Source organism: Phasianus colchicus, chromosome 16, assembly GCF_987193195.1.
Source record: "Phasianus colchicus chromosome 16, bPhaCol1.hap1.1, whole genome shotgun sequence".
Lineage (NCBI taxonomy): Eukaryota > Metazoa > Chordata > Aves > Galliformes > Phasianidae > Phasianus > Phasianus colchicus.
The window spans coordinates 11,656,001-11,671,421 of record NC_143451.1 but is presented as its reverse complement, the minus strand read 5'-3'; the positions used below and the strand labels follow the sequence as shown (position 1 = coordinate 11,671,421).

At 50.7% G+C, this 15,421-nt stretch overlaps 1 protein-coding gene across 5 annotated transcripts in view; it reads right to left on the bottom strand.

Annotated features, from left to right (window-relative positions):
- PEMT (phosphatidylethanolamine N-methyltransferase) overlaps positions 1-15,421 on the bottom strand; it is a 55,044-nt gene that overhangs the window by 24,725 nt on the left and 14,898 nt on the right. For 2 of the 5 annotated variants that reach the window (XM_090151323.1, XM_090151322.1), the window contains exon 2: positions 9,956-10,063. In XM_090151323.1, coding sequence (XP_090007449.1) covers positions 9,956-10,048 — 93 coding nt within the window. In that variant the 5' untranslated portion in view covers positions 10,049-10,063. The other 3 variants (XM_031606860.2, XM_090151321.1, XM_090151320.1) reach the window with 3 other exon arrangements.

The window sequence follows — 15,421 nt, the reverse complement described above, 5'->3', positions numbered from 1 at the left end:
CAGCTCAACCCTGCTCATTAGCCACACTGTTGAATCTGACACTAATTCAGGATCACTCCTATTGCTACAAATAAATAATAAAATTGCCTCCATGCAGAGGTTGTTTTCTTCCTCTCTGCCCATAATGCAGGTCTGGTAGCATCTCCTGTATCTGTTAATAAAGACCATTATACCCAGAGTTTCTCAGCAAGTAAAAATTACAGTCATTAGCCAGTGACTGACGAGAGACAGAAACACCATTTCTGCCTGGGCTGGCAATAACAGAACGCAGAGTACGCGTCCCAGTGAGTCGAGTCTTGCTCTCCTGTAACGTGGTACCCAATGTTCTTCATTAGCATCGCTCTTTTTAATAGAGCAAGGCAGCGTCCTGCGGCAGGTCGCAATTACATACAACAATTAACTCAGAGAGAAACAATGACAGGCGTTGCAGAGGCAAACCGTGCAGCGGGGTTGCCAAAAGGTGACATGGAAGAAGATCAGGAACATTGTAAAGCCCTGCCCAAGCACAAAAACAAAACACACGAAGGAACAAGTGATAGCACAAGGAGGCAGGAGTGGCTGCTTATGAACTACTTTGTAATTTTTGTTCTAAAAAGGAGTTACCACAATTATTGGTTGTAATGCAATAATGGGCAGGATCAGCAGTCTGGGAGCAGGACTTCTTGTCCTGTTTGCAAACAACACACAAAGCTGGTCTGCTTCTCCCACAGCTGTAGCCACTCTCTCTTTGCCCTTTTATGAAATTAGGGCTCAATTCTCTAGAATAAGTCTGCTAATAAGGACTCCCAACACACCCATCCTTCTGGACAGTGTGTTCTCACTCATCACTCTCCCGGAGGCCACAATGGGAGGGCGAGGGAGAAAATAAATATACCCAGTAGAGCACAAAATGCAATGGAAACCCAATACCCCTTCACAAAGTAGTGAGAGTTCGCTGGAAGATCGGTACTCGCTGCTCTGTGGTGTGGCTCTCAGCCCCCGTCCTCACAGTGCTCAGCGTATCGTGTTCTATGCTCTGTGTTAAGCCTCCTCTGGGAACATTTCCCACAGCGCCCAGGACACGTATGTTTGTGATGCTGCTGTTGTCCCAGTGGCCAACAATAGAGAGGGACAATGTGATCTTTATGTAACGCAGGCAGCCGAGCTCTGTTCCCTTGTCCTTGGGGATGAGATGTTCACACAGCCCAGCACAACAAGCAGGACCCCAGCCCTGGAAAGCCTGTTCTGGCTGCTTTGGGAAGTAATGTAGCAATGAATGGGATCATCTCAATTTTGTAACCAGTGTTTACACCTTTGTCTGGGTTCCAAAGGAGTCAGATTGATTCTAGCCATCCTGGGAACGCGGAGCTGCCTAGTAGGCCAATGTGTGAAGTGAAATAACACTCGTAATAACAATCCAAAGGGTTAAGTACAATAACCGAGCCCTTGGGCTTGCTGATAGTTCCTATGGGTGTTTATGGGAGGCACCAGATGCAATCACGTGCCTCTAGGCTTTTGCTCAGTGCAGGAAACAACCCCAAAGCTAAGTGAATAGCTGATGATTCCCATCTCTGCACTCCAAATGATCTCTGTTTTGAAGCCTCAAGCCCAAGGCTGAGATGTGTGTGCAAGCCATGCAAAATGCACAAACCTTGTTGCATTCACTCCATGCATTTGTACCAAAGCACAGGATGGACCAACAGCCGTGCATGGCTGTGGATGGGGAGGCTGAGTGCATCTGTGCCATGTATCATTGCAACAAGTGAGCAGCATACATACCAGCAACACACACTCATGCCTGTATCTGCTGATGGCTGCAGGCAGGAGAGAAATGTTCCTCAATTGGGCAAGGCATTCACTTTGGCTTCCGAGTACATCAATCTCTGGAAAATGACTGCACGACTAAGTCTTGAAATGAAACTAATTCATTTCTGCTCTCCAGCCTTGGGAATCAAATGAGTAATTCTACAGTCATTAAAACAATGTCCTGGTAAAAATAAACAGGAAAGGGCACTTAGTAGGAATGCTTCATAGTTAAAAATACTGTATCTCGTCTGAGGTCATTCTGTTTTAGTATGAACAGCCAAGCGTGCCCCAAGATGATCTGATTTGGGATCACTCCAGTGCTGTTACGCATGTATATGCAGCTGTGCTCACCATGGCAATGGGAGGTGGAGGAGATAATTTCTTCATTTCTGATGCTTGGTACACATTGCAGCTTTCTTTTCACCACTGTGAGCATATAGGTTTTTATTATTTCACTTGAACCCTTGTAGAAAACTGGCTCTCCACCTCAGGGCTATCTGAACTCCAAGATCAATCTGGAACACGAGAGATCTGGAAAAATATCAGCCTCCCACCCCAATCCACACATGAACTGAAGGGTTGTTTTTTTTTTTCCCAGTGCAAAATCCTCAGTGGGATTTTACAGATTAAGCATCTACTATTGGACTCACCACAGAAAATACAGCTCTGGAGGAAGAGGCAGGAATAGAAACATGATGGCAATGTGGGGGTGATTTTGGGTCCCTTTTCCCTTCACCCAGAAAGGGAGGAGGAAACTCAGTTTGGTCTTTCTAAAAGGGGCATTTCTATAACAAGGGAGAGGCTGAAGCCAGCGGTGGTCATGGATAACATCACACAGTACAGAGCTGATGCTGGAGGCGAGAAAAGTAGACAGAGTACTGTAGAGGATCATATAAGCTGCATGGAACTTTTCCTTCCCTGAAAAAGTCTTTGTTCTTTTATGGCAAGGAGCTGCTACAATTACATTTTCCTTTATAAGCGAAGTACAAATCAGATAATGAGCAAACCTCCCACCACACAAAGAAGGTGACGAAGGTGTTCCACGAGCCCTGATGGTCAGACTTCCCTGCAACAGCTGAGTGCAGAGAAAATTGCTAAAACCCATCTTCATTTCACCCACTTCAGACTTTTCTTCCCAAAAGCGCAAAAAGGATCACACCAAAAATATGAATGTGCCCACACAGACTGCGAGTGAAAGCCCTTCAGCCAGATAAGGATGCTGCTTGCACGTCCCGACCTGCAGAACGAACCCACGGCTGCATTATCCTCAGTCTGGAGGAGTGAAGAGAGAAAAAAGAAAAGGGTTTGCAGGGAGGGAAAAAGCAAGATATTGTCAGATGTGGACAGCTAGGTAATGCACTGAAGAGGTTTGTGACTGCAATGTTGCACAGGAAAATCAAGGGCTACTGTCAGTCCCTCTTGACCCAAAATTTGCTGGGTGATGAGGAAAGTTTAATGAAGATGCACACTGCTGTGCAAGCCTTGGGCTGCCAGCTTTTCTGGCAACCTAATTCTTAATTTTCAAAAAGAGTTGCCCTCTTTCCCTGCATATGAGCAAGCATGGAGGATGGCTTGACAGGGAAAAGGAAAATCACACAGCACATTGCTGGGAAGAGCTATTCCAGGGCCACCCTCCAAAATTAAACCCCTTGCTCTGGGCAGCCTGGATGGCACAGTGCTGTTCCCATCCCTCTGTGGTGCACCAACTCAAACCACTGCTGGAAGGCTTCATAGCCACAGTGCTCTCCAGCAACATCACGACAGTACTGTTTGTCTCCAGGTTAGAGTACATCAGTTTAAAGCTTTGTGAGGATGCCTTAGAAAGAGGGAACTAAGGGAGAGAGCCCAGGCAGGCAGCACTGGGAGTTGCTGGTATTTGTTTAACTGAAAAAGGCTCCTGATATTTACCAGCAACCAGTGCCCAGCTCATGCTGCTGTGATCGGGCTTTTGAGCCACCTGGTTTCATGCACGAGAGCAGAGATGTGGGATTCTTCTGCCAAGTGGTATTTCCAGCTACTCCTGCCATGAGGAATAAAATTCAGCTGGAAAACAAAAGGAGGGCTTTGCTTCACTCATTTACTAATCTACCATAGTGCTCATTTCCTACAGCCATCTGAGCAGCTGGAGATGTGTCCCCTCTGAGTTCATCAAGAAGCAAGAAAACCAGAAATAACAAGGGCATGCTCCAACTACAGTGCTATCCCTGAGCGCCAGCAGCCTAAATCCAGCCTGACCCCCATGCCCCAGCAGACTGCATGTCTCTGCCTTTCTTCGTCAGAGCAACGTATTTTGGGAGATCCTGTCTTTCTGGGAATTGGGCAGGTTTCTGCTAAACAGCTGGAGAACACTGAGCTCAATTTGTGAGTGTGGCAGGAAACTGCCTGAAGCTCTTGCACAGTCCCAGTACAGCCAACATCACAGGGCAGGTGTTGGAGTTCCCACTCAGGAGCTCATAGTCACAAGCCCTAAGCATTGGGGCTGGGCAGAAATGCTACTAAAACCCTGGGCTGCCCAGTGGGCTTTCACATCTCCCTGTGTGGGTAGATAATACCACATTCTTTTTTGCTTCTTGCTGCATTTTTTGCTTTGTCCCACTGGATGTAGGTGGACATAGACTTGTAGTTTCAGACAAGAATCTACAAATCATTGTAGATTAACAATGCTGAGCAGCATCTCATCTGCAGGAGAGTGTTTTGCTGCAGTACGCTGGATAGGGATGGAGGGGGACAGAGAGGAACATCTAGAGCCTACACATAATAATCCGATGCACAATGAATGGAGACTTTTAGCTTCAACGTATATTTTCATTTTTTGTACATGTTCTGACTTACTCCAGCCTGGCTGCCAGCAGCCTGTAGGGTTAAAGCACCAGTCTGGCATTCTGAAGGGAAAAGGGCAGTGGTGCTGGGCTGCAGGGTGACAGTGCTCCTAATTGTGTCACTCCAGCCAGCAGGCCGGAGGATGTGACCTGGTTTTGGAACCTGTTATGTGTCTCTCAGCGGTGTTGACACACTGGAAACACTAAATTTAGCAGCCAAACAGGTGCAGTACTACAGATCTGGCCTGAGGATGGTGGACTCACAACAGTCCTGGGGCGTTCGTTAGGAGGTGGCCATGGGAATCGATGCTGCACACTCACAACATGATTACAGCATCGCTCCGAAGCCACCACCGCCTGAGTGGGAAGCGTTACCGAGTCACTCAGAATAAAACTGCCACTAAGTGCTGTTTGGGGAAGGGAAAGAAAAAAAAGAAAAAAAGCAAATCCTCACTGTTTCTCAGGCATTGTAGGAAATGAAAACGGCTATTCCTGCCTGGTAGAGAGTCCAATTATGAATAATGCGCATTCTCTCCCAGCACAAAGGATGAAAGGCATCAGAGCTGGTGGTGACATTTTAAGACTGGAGTTGTAAGAATGAATCTGAGCCTTGTTGCAAGGCCAGCTTTACCCCAATAAAGAATTGCTTTCTGCAGTCAATTGCCTTGCAGCGTAGCTTCAAGCTCTGCTATTGATCTAGCATCTGTTATAAGCAGATAATCATTGTCACTGTGCCACGGCTGCTACAACAGGATCTCAAAGCACTTTCCAGAAGATGGTCGAGGGCTGTTTTCGTGTTCTTACCCACAGCTACACGCAGGCAAAGGCTTTTCAGGGAGATCACGAAACTCTTGCAGATTTGCAGAATTTTAAGGCCAGAAGAGACCATTAAATCACCCACTCCAGCTGGCTCATCTATCCAATCCCGCCCTGTGCTGAATGCACAAAGCTGTGCAGGGCCCCCCTCTGCCAGCAGCCCGCCCCAGCCCTCGCCCTGCTGCCGGCTGACAGTTATTTCTTACCCTGCAATTTCCTTTCCCCAGCCAGGTACTAACACACCACAATCAAGCCACCTCTCAATCTTTCCCTTCTGTGAGACGAGCAGCCAGAGCTGCTGAAATCCCACAGCATAAGGCATTTTTCTCCTGCCCCCAGAAGGTTTCTGGGTTTGGCTCCTGGAGGTTTCAATCCTGACAGCTCGCAGCAGTGTGGGGAGGTTTAGGCAGGCACCTTCCTCCAAATTTAGAAAGAAGTGGTCAGAAGGAGGTGAAATTGGGCTTCCAGTGCCTGCAAACTCCCCCTCCACCCCACTCAGGCACTTCTTATCCACTTGGCAGGTTTCTCTAGTCTCCAAAGAAGGAGCAAAGGAAGGGAAATTAAAAATAAATGAACCAAGAGATACGCATCCATCAGGAGCCAGGCGTTGTCAGCTCAGGTCCCTGTGCAACCACTTCTTTAATCAAAACCTCATGCAGTTTAAACACTTGACAGAAGCCGAGAACAGAGATCTTGTTACCCTGAACAGGAAAAGCTGCAACCTTGAAGAATAAAATCACATTTGCCTGATGGGGTCTATTTTCTTGATAAATCATGCTAAATTACGCTAATCCTACTCCCAACCTTGACACCTGAGCTTTTGCCCTGCAGATTCCTACAGGATGCATGGGTATTTCGGGAGGGTCACAAGAGGTGATGGGAAGAGCACGCTCTCACACAGCAACTGAAGATGTGCCATTTCTAAATCAGGCCATGACGCCAGCCATAAATTTTTAAGAGGCTCAAATCATGAAAAGAATTGCTGGTGGATGGATGTGCTCCCCACTTCAACCTGCTTGCGTGGTGACAGACGTCACGCTACCTGGCTCACCACTATGCCACATGCCTGTTTGCTACTGAGACAGTGTCAGAAACCTTCCAGCTTTCTAGAAACTCCCCATATGCCAAGGCTCAGAGAGCTCTTTAAAGCTTCCAATATGCGGGTTATCTGCCTTTCCTGGCTTTGAAATGTTTGTCCCTGAGGAGCTGTTATTTAATATCTTCCTTAGTTATCAACGGAAGGGAAATTTCTCCCATCGTCCTGCAGCTTTCCAAACACAGATGGGATTTATTGAAGGTTCTGCCTCCTCGAACTCATTAAAGTTTTACGGCACGGCTCCAGTGACACACCTCCTTCTCATCGGGTGCCCCCCAACAGCACAACTGTGGCTCAGGTCTCCTGGATGCTTTGAACATCCAGTTTAAGTGCCTTTTCTCAGGAAGTCAGCCTTGCCTGCAACCTGCCTCACGTGGGAGCGTGGCACCGGCAGCTCCTTCCGTAACAGCTATGGTGGGTGGGTGGGGAAGCAGAGGCAGGAGGAGGAGAGGAAAAAAAGTGAGGAGCGTGGAAATACATCCAAGCTATCCCATGGATAAACATAACCTGGGGGTCACCTGGGGATCAGCTGGATTTTAATTGGCAGAAGGGAAGAAGGGAAAAGAGAAAGGGGGATATGAGCCCTGTGTTTGGTGGAAAATTCAGTTGGGGATCCCAGGGGGACATTCATGGTACCCCCCCAGGACATCCTGCATAGAGGAGGATGCAAACTGGGGAGCCTGAGGTTTTTTTGGGGGGGGCTTTTCTCCCTTGGGAAGAATATGAGGAGGATCAGCCCAGCCCAGCCCAGCTGGAATCCTGCAAATTGTCCCTCATAGGCTCTTGTTCTCTAAACTGCTCTCTTAACAGAATTACATCAACAAGAACCACAGTTTGCTCTGCAGCCATGCTACTGCACAGCCTCCATCAGCCTTGCTTCATCTCCAAACACCGCAGAGTTTGTCCAGAAGAAACATGCCGGCTGCTTACCAATGCCCTGTGACTGCTGAGAGTGGGGCAGCTGGAACTCGCTCCCCCCGTGGCCTTGAGACACGCACAGCCTGAGCCCCCACTGAGCCGGGGTTTCCCCAGCACATATTTATTCAGAGGCTCTACACAGAGAGGACAACCCGGCGCCAAACTTTGCAAGAGGCAGACCTGGCTGGAGTTCAGCAGAAACGGGGAATTAAGATGCTGAACTAAATCAATGCATCCCCACCCAGTTTCTGTTCAAATCAGGAATTTCATGCACAGGAGGTGTTTTGATCAGGGTCCCGGTTTACTCAATTAAGCAGAGAAAGCAGAGGGTTCCTGGCACAACACAGAAACCATCTTTACACTGAGGCTCTTGCAAGCTCAAACAGTAATTCAGATGCAAAGATGATCTCAGCAGCTGAGAAGAAACTCAGGGAGCAGAAGACAAAGCAAGCCTGTGTGGGGGTGTGGAGAAGGAAAGAATTGCTGCTGGCTTGGTGCAGGAAGGAGACACTGATCACAGGGAAAGAACTGGGAGGAGGTGAAGGAAGCTGGTTAGGGAAAATCTAGGGATGACAGGAACCACTGCTGCTAAAATGCAGCAACAGTGGGGGATTGCTCAGGGCTGAAGATTCCACAGCACCTCTGCAACAGCCTTCAAGCTGTGACTGGTATGAGCCAGAGCCTGAAAACATCAGAGGGAAGCCTTGGGCACTGGGCAGCACAAGCATATGGAAGGAGGTACGTGGACTGCGAGAGGCACCTGGCCCTTGGCAGCTCAGGAGCACCCTGTGCCATGCTCACCTCCCCAGAGCTCCCCATCAGCACAGCAGATCACTGCTCACTGCAAACCCATACGGATGCCTTCTGCTCCCAGGTGGAGCTCTGCACGACTTGCTTGCAGTGCCACCTGCCGCCAGCGGCAATGCTCTTCAGATGCTGCAAGGAGACAGCGACAACCAAGAGCAATGAACTTCCTGCTGTTACATCAGATTTCCCTGTACTTTAAGAGCAGTTGAAGTCTTGATCCAAATAGCAACACTATTTCCCAAGCTGCAGGCAAGCAGCGAGTCACAGGCATAGCAGCAGACACCAATAAAGTACTTTTTTTTCCCTTCCCTTTTATGCAATTTCTTGCTGGAGCTGATCTCTTTCCCCAGAGACCACATTCTGAATCTTCTTGTTCATTGATTCTTTATGCTAAACGATGACTCCACAGTAGAAATAATGTGGCTTATTCTAGTTCGCATTTCAGACACTGTGAGACTTTTTAATAACGAATTGCATGAAAAATTAGGGAGGCTGCAACAAAGAACTCCGACGGAGGTTTCCACAGTGAATCACGGCTAGGAGAGCCTTGCTTTTCCAAAGCCCAGCGTGAGACAATCTCAAGAGCCCCCACGCTCAGAGAGAGCCGAGTCCTCCCCCTTTGGAAAAACAAGGCCTTTATAAGGAGACTTCCCCAGGGTGAGAATCACTGCGGGGAGGTTTGGCAACGACTTCAGGAATCTTGGCTGCGATGACATCCCGTTTCCATGAGTGCTTGCAGGGAGAAGGTTTCGTCCCCAAACCTCAGCTGTGCTGCCGAGGACGCTGTAGGAACTTGTGCTTTCACTGGCCTGGGCTCCTTGCCTGGTGTGTTGGCTCTGCAATGCTTGCACAACAGGGCCAGAGATGAATCCTGTTGCTCTTGCAGGGAGGTTACAAAGCACATCAATAAAGGGCAGCAAAACCTTTTCCATTCTCCGTTCCCAAAGCACTACCATACCCAGTGGCAATACAGTGCCTGCAGAAATAGTAAGCATCACCGTGCACAGATACCCCTGCCCACGCTTGGGGCTGGCTCACTGCCACCTCTGCAGCTCTTTGCCAGACTTTGCAGAAGGATGGAGGGGAAATTTCTTCAGGTTAATTTTTGGCTGATTGTTTACATTTCTTGCATCCATGCAACCTCCTGTCAACATATCTGGATGGGAAGCAGTGGACAACTGGCCTGGTGCATACCCCTGCTGGAGTTAATGCCACTGACGCCTTGGTATGAGTGGCACTTGCGCCATTGATGTCTCACCACGTACAGTGAGCAGTGCCTGGCTGCCAGGGTGGGAGGTGCAGCAGATGGTTGAAGGATGGGTTTGATTACTCTGCCCCCTCATCTGAGTTTAGCTCCTAATTCCTTCTGCATCCTGCTTTGGCTCCCTTTTTCCTGACCTCTGCAACATATGTCATAGCCACTGCCATCCCCAGGAGCCACAGTGCCAGGGCTCTCTCGGCAGTGAAACTCTCTGTTCACTCTTTTCTAGTGCCTATGAACCGAGCATAGCTCTCTCCACCAAACTTCTCCAGAAGCAGCTCCTCTCCTAGAGAAGTTCCCAGAACAATAAACACCTGCACCAGGGGGAGAACTACAGAGCTCTTGTGGGAGAGATGCTCTTGGGGTGTTTGCTGGGGGTGAGGGGTTATTCAGCACAGCCCAAAGGGTATTCCTACATCAGCTGACAAAACAAAGCATTCAGGCAGCTCTTACCACATTCCAGAAGAATGGGTTGAAGGCGATTGAGAGGACGGCTGCAATGAAGCCAGAATCAGTCACATCCACATAGCTGAAGACCCGCGCCATGGCTGTCACATCCACCTGGGGAGAAAGAGGCAGTTAATTGGGGTGAGAGTTCCTGCAGAGGCACTGAGTGTTGTACCCAAAGATGGGGTACTTCATCCCAAACCAAATGCTCTGTAAGAACTGATGAACCTTCAGACCAAATCCTCCCATGCTCTGGGGACACTGGGCTCTCATGGAGCTTGGTGAAGGACGTGGGCACCGCAAAGACCCTGTGGCAATGGGGATGTGCATCAGCACTTTAGGTCAGCTAGGAAAGCCAAGATTGTTTTTAAGCTGCAGGAAAGGGAGCACCATTTCACTGTGTCCTAGTGACCCTGGGGACTGAGGAATGTCCCTGGAGTGCTGCTCTGCGTGGAAACTCTGAGCATTGAACTGCATCAGCTTCCAACTTGCCTTCCATAAAGCAAGGCTGATGCAAGCCCACAATATTGCACAGGGACGCTCTGGCATTGTTAGCAGTTGCAAAAGACTTTCCTATCTTATTTAACAGCAACAAAAGGAAACCTTAAAGCTTGCTGCTTTTCTCTCTTTTCCCTTTTAAGAAAGAAACATTTTTCCCAGGACAGCTCCTTGACATTATCAGCATTTTTACATGGAGTTAGCCATGCTGCTTCTCCATCCCTGTCCCCTCTCCCTGCAGTGGTATTTCAATGAAAAACAACCAGCACCTTTTTTTTTTTACCCAAAACTGTGAAAACAAACGACAAACTAGCCCAGCCCAAGCCCTTCCCTCACTTGAATCGAAATCAAGACAACACTGAGACGTGGAAGGTTTTTGCTTCCCAAACACAGCTGTGTTTGCAAGTCCTTCAATGCCAGAGGACAGGAAGGGCTGGAAAAGGCATTGCCTTTGCTTTGCCTGTGCAAGAGAGAAACTCCCGCTGGCTCCTCCTGAGCTCTTCAAAGGGACTGGAGCTGTGGTGGGATTTGTGGAGAGGGGCTGTTTGACCTGCTGTCCCCTCACAATGAGCAGACCGCCCACATTACGAAGTGCAAGAGCAAAGGTTGCTTCAGTATGGGCAGACAGGGGAATCCTCACAGAGGTTTGCTTGCTGCCCACAGCCCACCACTGATTATCCCAGGTCTATGGGGCACCTCCATCCCAGTCAGGAAGAAAGAGAAGAGCCCCCATGGCCTGGTCCTGACCCTCTGCTCCCATTCCTACCTTCTCCCTCTTGTCACAACTGGCCAGACCTTTGCTGTCAGACTTCAAAATCCTTTCAAAATGAATTCTGCCAAGATATAACCTGCACACCACTGGTGCCAGGACCAAACTGTTCAGTCCCACTTCAGTTGCAAACCCACAAGACCAGGACAGCTTCTTTCCTCTTGTTTCATACAGTGCTGTGCACGCTACCAGCACAGGCTGAACAAAAGCTTCTTGACCTACTAACTCCTGTCTGGCAACATCATTAACATTGCACTCACCTTTTTTTCCCCTCCTCAACAACCAAATTTGCTGCTGCTAGCAGGAAGCAGATTGGCCCGTGCCTAGCGTGTGCTCATAGGGATAAAAGGGGAACAAACCCATTAGGATGAGCTGTCTCTGCAAGTTACTGAGACAACATAATGAGCACAGAACATTCAACTTTCCCCTTTCCTCCCTGACAGGTGATAAATAACCACATCTGCAATCTCTGAGAGTCTCCTGGTGGCAAATCTTGCTTGGAAGCTGCACAGCCCCAAAATCAGGGTGGATGGGCACCCAGGTCTGGTTGAGGCACCCTGTTGTGCTGGATCCTAGGCAAACACAGCTGTTGCCACGAAGATGGAGCATGCAATCATGGACTGAGCAGAAATTAGTGCCAGGAAGGGCTATGGAAAGCATCTCGAGCACTGTGTGCACTGATGCTGAGCATCCCTGTGCATCTGCTCCAACTGCAGACATAGCCCAGGGGTTTATTGCTGTGTCCCATACGAACAAGCCCTATTCAGCGTTTGCACAGGACACTGACTTGCTCCCTAGGTGGCTTGGCAGCCCTGCAACCCTCAGCCTCACATTCATAGCATGCTGGGCACTGTGCAAGCCAGTGTGGTGCAATGGGAACGCGATGGGGAGGGCACGGAGCACCTGGCCGTGGTGACCTCACTGCCACCTGCTGCGTTCCCAGTCCTGCCGAGGACAACAGGAGCCAACAGAAGCCAACATCTCCCTGCTGCTGGCAGAGCGCAGCGAAACATTCACAGCACCGTTCCGGAGAACGCTCTGCTGCACCGGCACGGCACGGAGACCAGGCACCCCTACTTTGGGAGAAACCCCCCCAGAGCCGCACGGAGCGGGGCGGCAGTGTGGGGAGGGGAGAGGCAGAGCAGCAGACCCCGCGGCACCCCCCGCTCGCCCCCCTCGTCCCGCTCCCGGTACCTCGCCGTACTCCAGGCCTCCCAGCCCGCCGCAGCAATCCCGCGGCCACCACCGCGGCCCCGCTCCCCGCCGGCCTCCGGGCCTGGGCCTCCCCGCCATGGCACGGGGCCGGGGCTGGGGCACCCCGCGGCCTTCCCCCGGCCGGCTGCCAGCGAGCGCGGCGGCGTTGATGGGAAGTGTAGTCCTCCCTTCGCTGCGGGGACTACACGGCCCAGAGGACGCTGCGGCCTGAGCTGAGAGAGGCCCGGTGTGATCGCGGCCTGCTCGCGGGGCCTCGTCCCACCTGGCTCCCCGCTGACCTCGCCGCGGGCCCCGCCGCCTCCGCTGAGGGCTGTGAGCGTGTGTCTGCCCGCAGCACCGGGCAGGCCGGCCTGTGCTGACGGCGGTTGGACTTTGCCCCCCTGACCAGTGAAGCAACCGAGGTGGTGGGGGGGACTGGGACCGCCTGCAGCCCCCAAGGCCTGGGGGGCAGATAGGGGGTTCTGCGTAGGGTGGGTTTGCGGGGCCTGGCCACGCCGGCCCGGATGAACACAAACAGGGCGTCAGTGACACTGCAGAGCGGGACTGGGCGGGGAGAAGAGGTCCCCAGGATCTATTTTTCTGTGGGGAAGGACTTGGGGGTCCTGGTGGATGAGAAGTGGGACACGAGCCAGAACTGTGTGTTTGCAGCCCTGAAAGCTAACAGTATCGTGGGCTGCATCAACTGAGGGGTGGCACGGGGCAGGAGGGATTGTCCCCCTCTGCTCTGCCCTCGTGAGGTGCCACCCAGAGCACTGCATCCAGCACAGGGATATGGAGCTGCTGGAGGGTATGGGGATGTCAGAGCAGAGCACATCTGCAGTGGGCACAGGCTGAGAGCTGCGGGTGTGCAGCCTGGGGAAGAGAACCTCCAGAGAGACCTCACTGCAGTCTTCTGCTACCTAAAGGGAGCTGATAAACAGGACGAGGACCAACAGTCCCATAGTGATAGGACGAGGGAGAATGGCTTTAAACTAAAAGACGGGAAATTTATATTAGATATTAGTAAATAAATTTTTACTCAGGGCAGTGTGTCACTGGAACAGGTTCCCCAGAGAAGCTGTGGGTGTCCCATGCCTGGAGGTGCCCAAGGCTAGGTTAGATGGGGCCTGATCTGGTGGGGGACAGCCAGCCCATAGCAGGGGAGTTGGAGCTCAGTAGTGTTTAAGGTCCCTTGCAACTTAAGTCATTCTATGGTTCTGTGGTTCTATGACGCCATTATTTTCTGCACTCCTCTTCTGGGTATTTATGATCGGTGCATGTGGTGGGCTGCAGTTCTGGACCTGACTCTGTGTGGGCAATCTGGTAGTATCTTCCATGCCCCCACAGGGCTCCTACATGGACCATTCAATTTTAAAGACCTTCATTTGAGGGGAAATATATTTTTTTCAAAAGGGAGTTTAATAGGAAGGAAGTGTCATGAGTGAGCTGCAGGCGTCCCTTCCAGAGATGTCTCAGAAGCAGCGGTGAGGAAAGGGCTGAAGGGATGTCTGTACACACATGCCCTAACAGGCAGTGAAAAGGTGCAGGAGTGGCAGCTCACATGCATGCATCACCAGCAAAACAGCATCCTTTAAAGTTGCACTTGAAAGGTGCTTTGAAAACCAGCGAGGACTCTTGGCTCAGTGGAAAACTGGGTTTCATTGGATCTGCTGCTCCGCTGCACCCATGCATCCTCATCTCCCCACCTGCAGGACCAGCTCTGCGCTATGGGTGCTTGCACAAGGCTGGACCCCATCCTGTCTGGGCTCTCTGAACACATTCATAGTAGAATTTGCAAAGCTGGCTGGTTTGGGGTGAGATGAAAGCACTGTGGGTGGGAACAACGTTCCCCAAACGGATTATCTCCAGCTGCTTCCGGCCTCTTCTCCCTTGTGCTGGATAATTTTGCTGCGCTGAGTGTGTAATTATCGCCTCTGCCATCTCCCAGGCTGGAGCGCAGGAGCAGATGGGAGGATGTTTGTTTTGCAAGTCCCACCAGCTGGGTCCTTGGGGCAGAGGGGAGGGTGAACGGGATGCAATGGGAAGAGCAATGATGGCAGTGTTCAGAGAGGAGGAAATGTCCCCCAGGGGAGGGAATTAGCAGTGAGAAATTGTCTCCAAACCAGCCTCTGTGCTGCAAGAGGAGGATGTCCCTGTGCTGTCAGCATGGCTAGTGGGAAGAGGACAAGGATGTCATGGTAGGCTGAGAGAATAAAGGCCAGCAGGGCGGGGATGTCACAGATATATCCATCCTGTCACCCCCACACTGGGGATCACCCTGGAAGGGCATGTGTTTCAGGGGAGGAGGACTGTCACAAACTGCATGGGAAACATTCCTAGAGCTCCCATGTCACTCCCACTGCCAATTCCCCTATTGAGGGGACATTGGGTTGGGGGATTTCCAGTGGTGGAGTCCTTCCATACACCTTTGTTGTGCCTCTGGGAAACATTCCAGCAGCTGGGAAGGAGACAAAGAGGACTTTCTGCAGGGTGGGTCTCTTTCTGTGTTCCCATCCCTTTCCTTCTCCCCATGGCATGCCTTTTATTCAGCTTTCAATTTCCAAGCACTGAGCTAAGGAAGGGAGCATTTCCCTCAGTGTTCCCAAGTCCCTTCTCAGCTTGAAGCCTCCCAACAGCCTTTTAAATACCACCATGATCCTGAGGGGTCACCAATGAATATGCAATTGCAAAATGCCTGCGTGGGCAGAAATCACTTAAACAAAGTCATTATTGGTACGGGGGATGAGGAACTGTCCTGACAGAGGGAGGACCAATGGTGCATCTGCTGTAGAGGGTTTCTGAGCATTGCACACTCATTGCATATGGGTCAGCCATGCATACATGCAGCAGCCCAGTGGAGGATGCTGGCTGTCAGATCTAGCAGGATGCCATGGCTCAGCAAGCTGCAGCTTGCTCAGAAACATGTCAATGTCCCTGAATGCAAGGAGACCCGAGGGACTCCCAACAATGTAGGGCAAGGAGTACTGTTGGGGGTTTCCCTTGGAAATGAG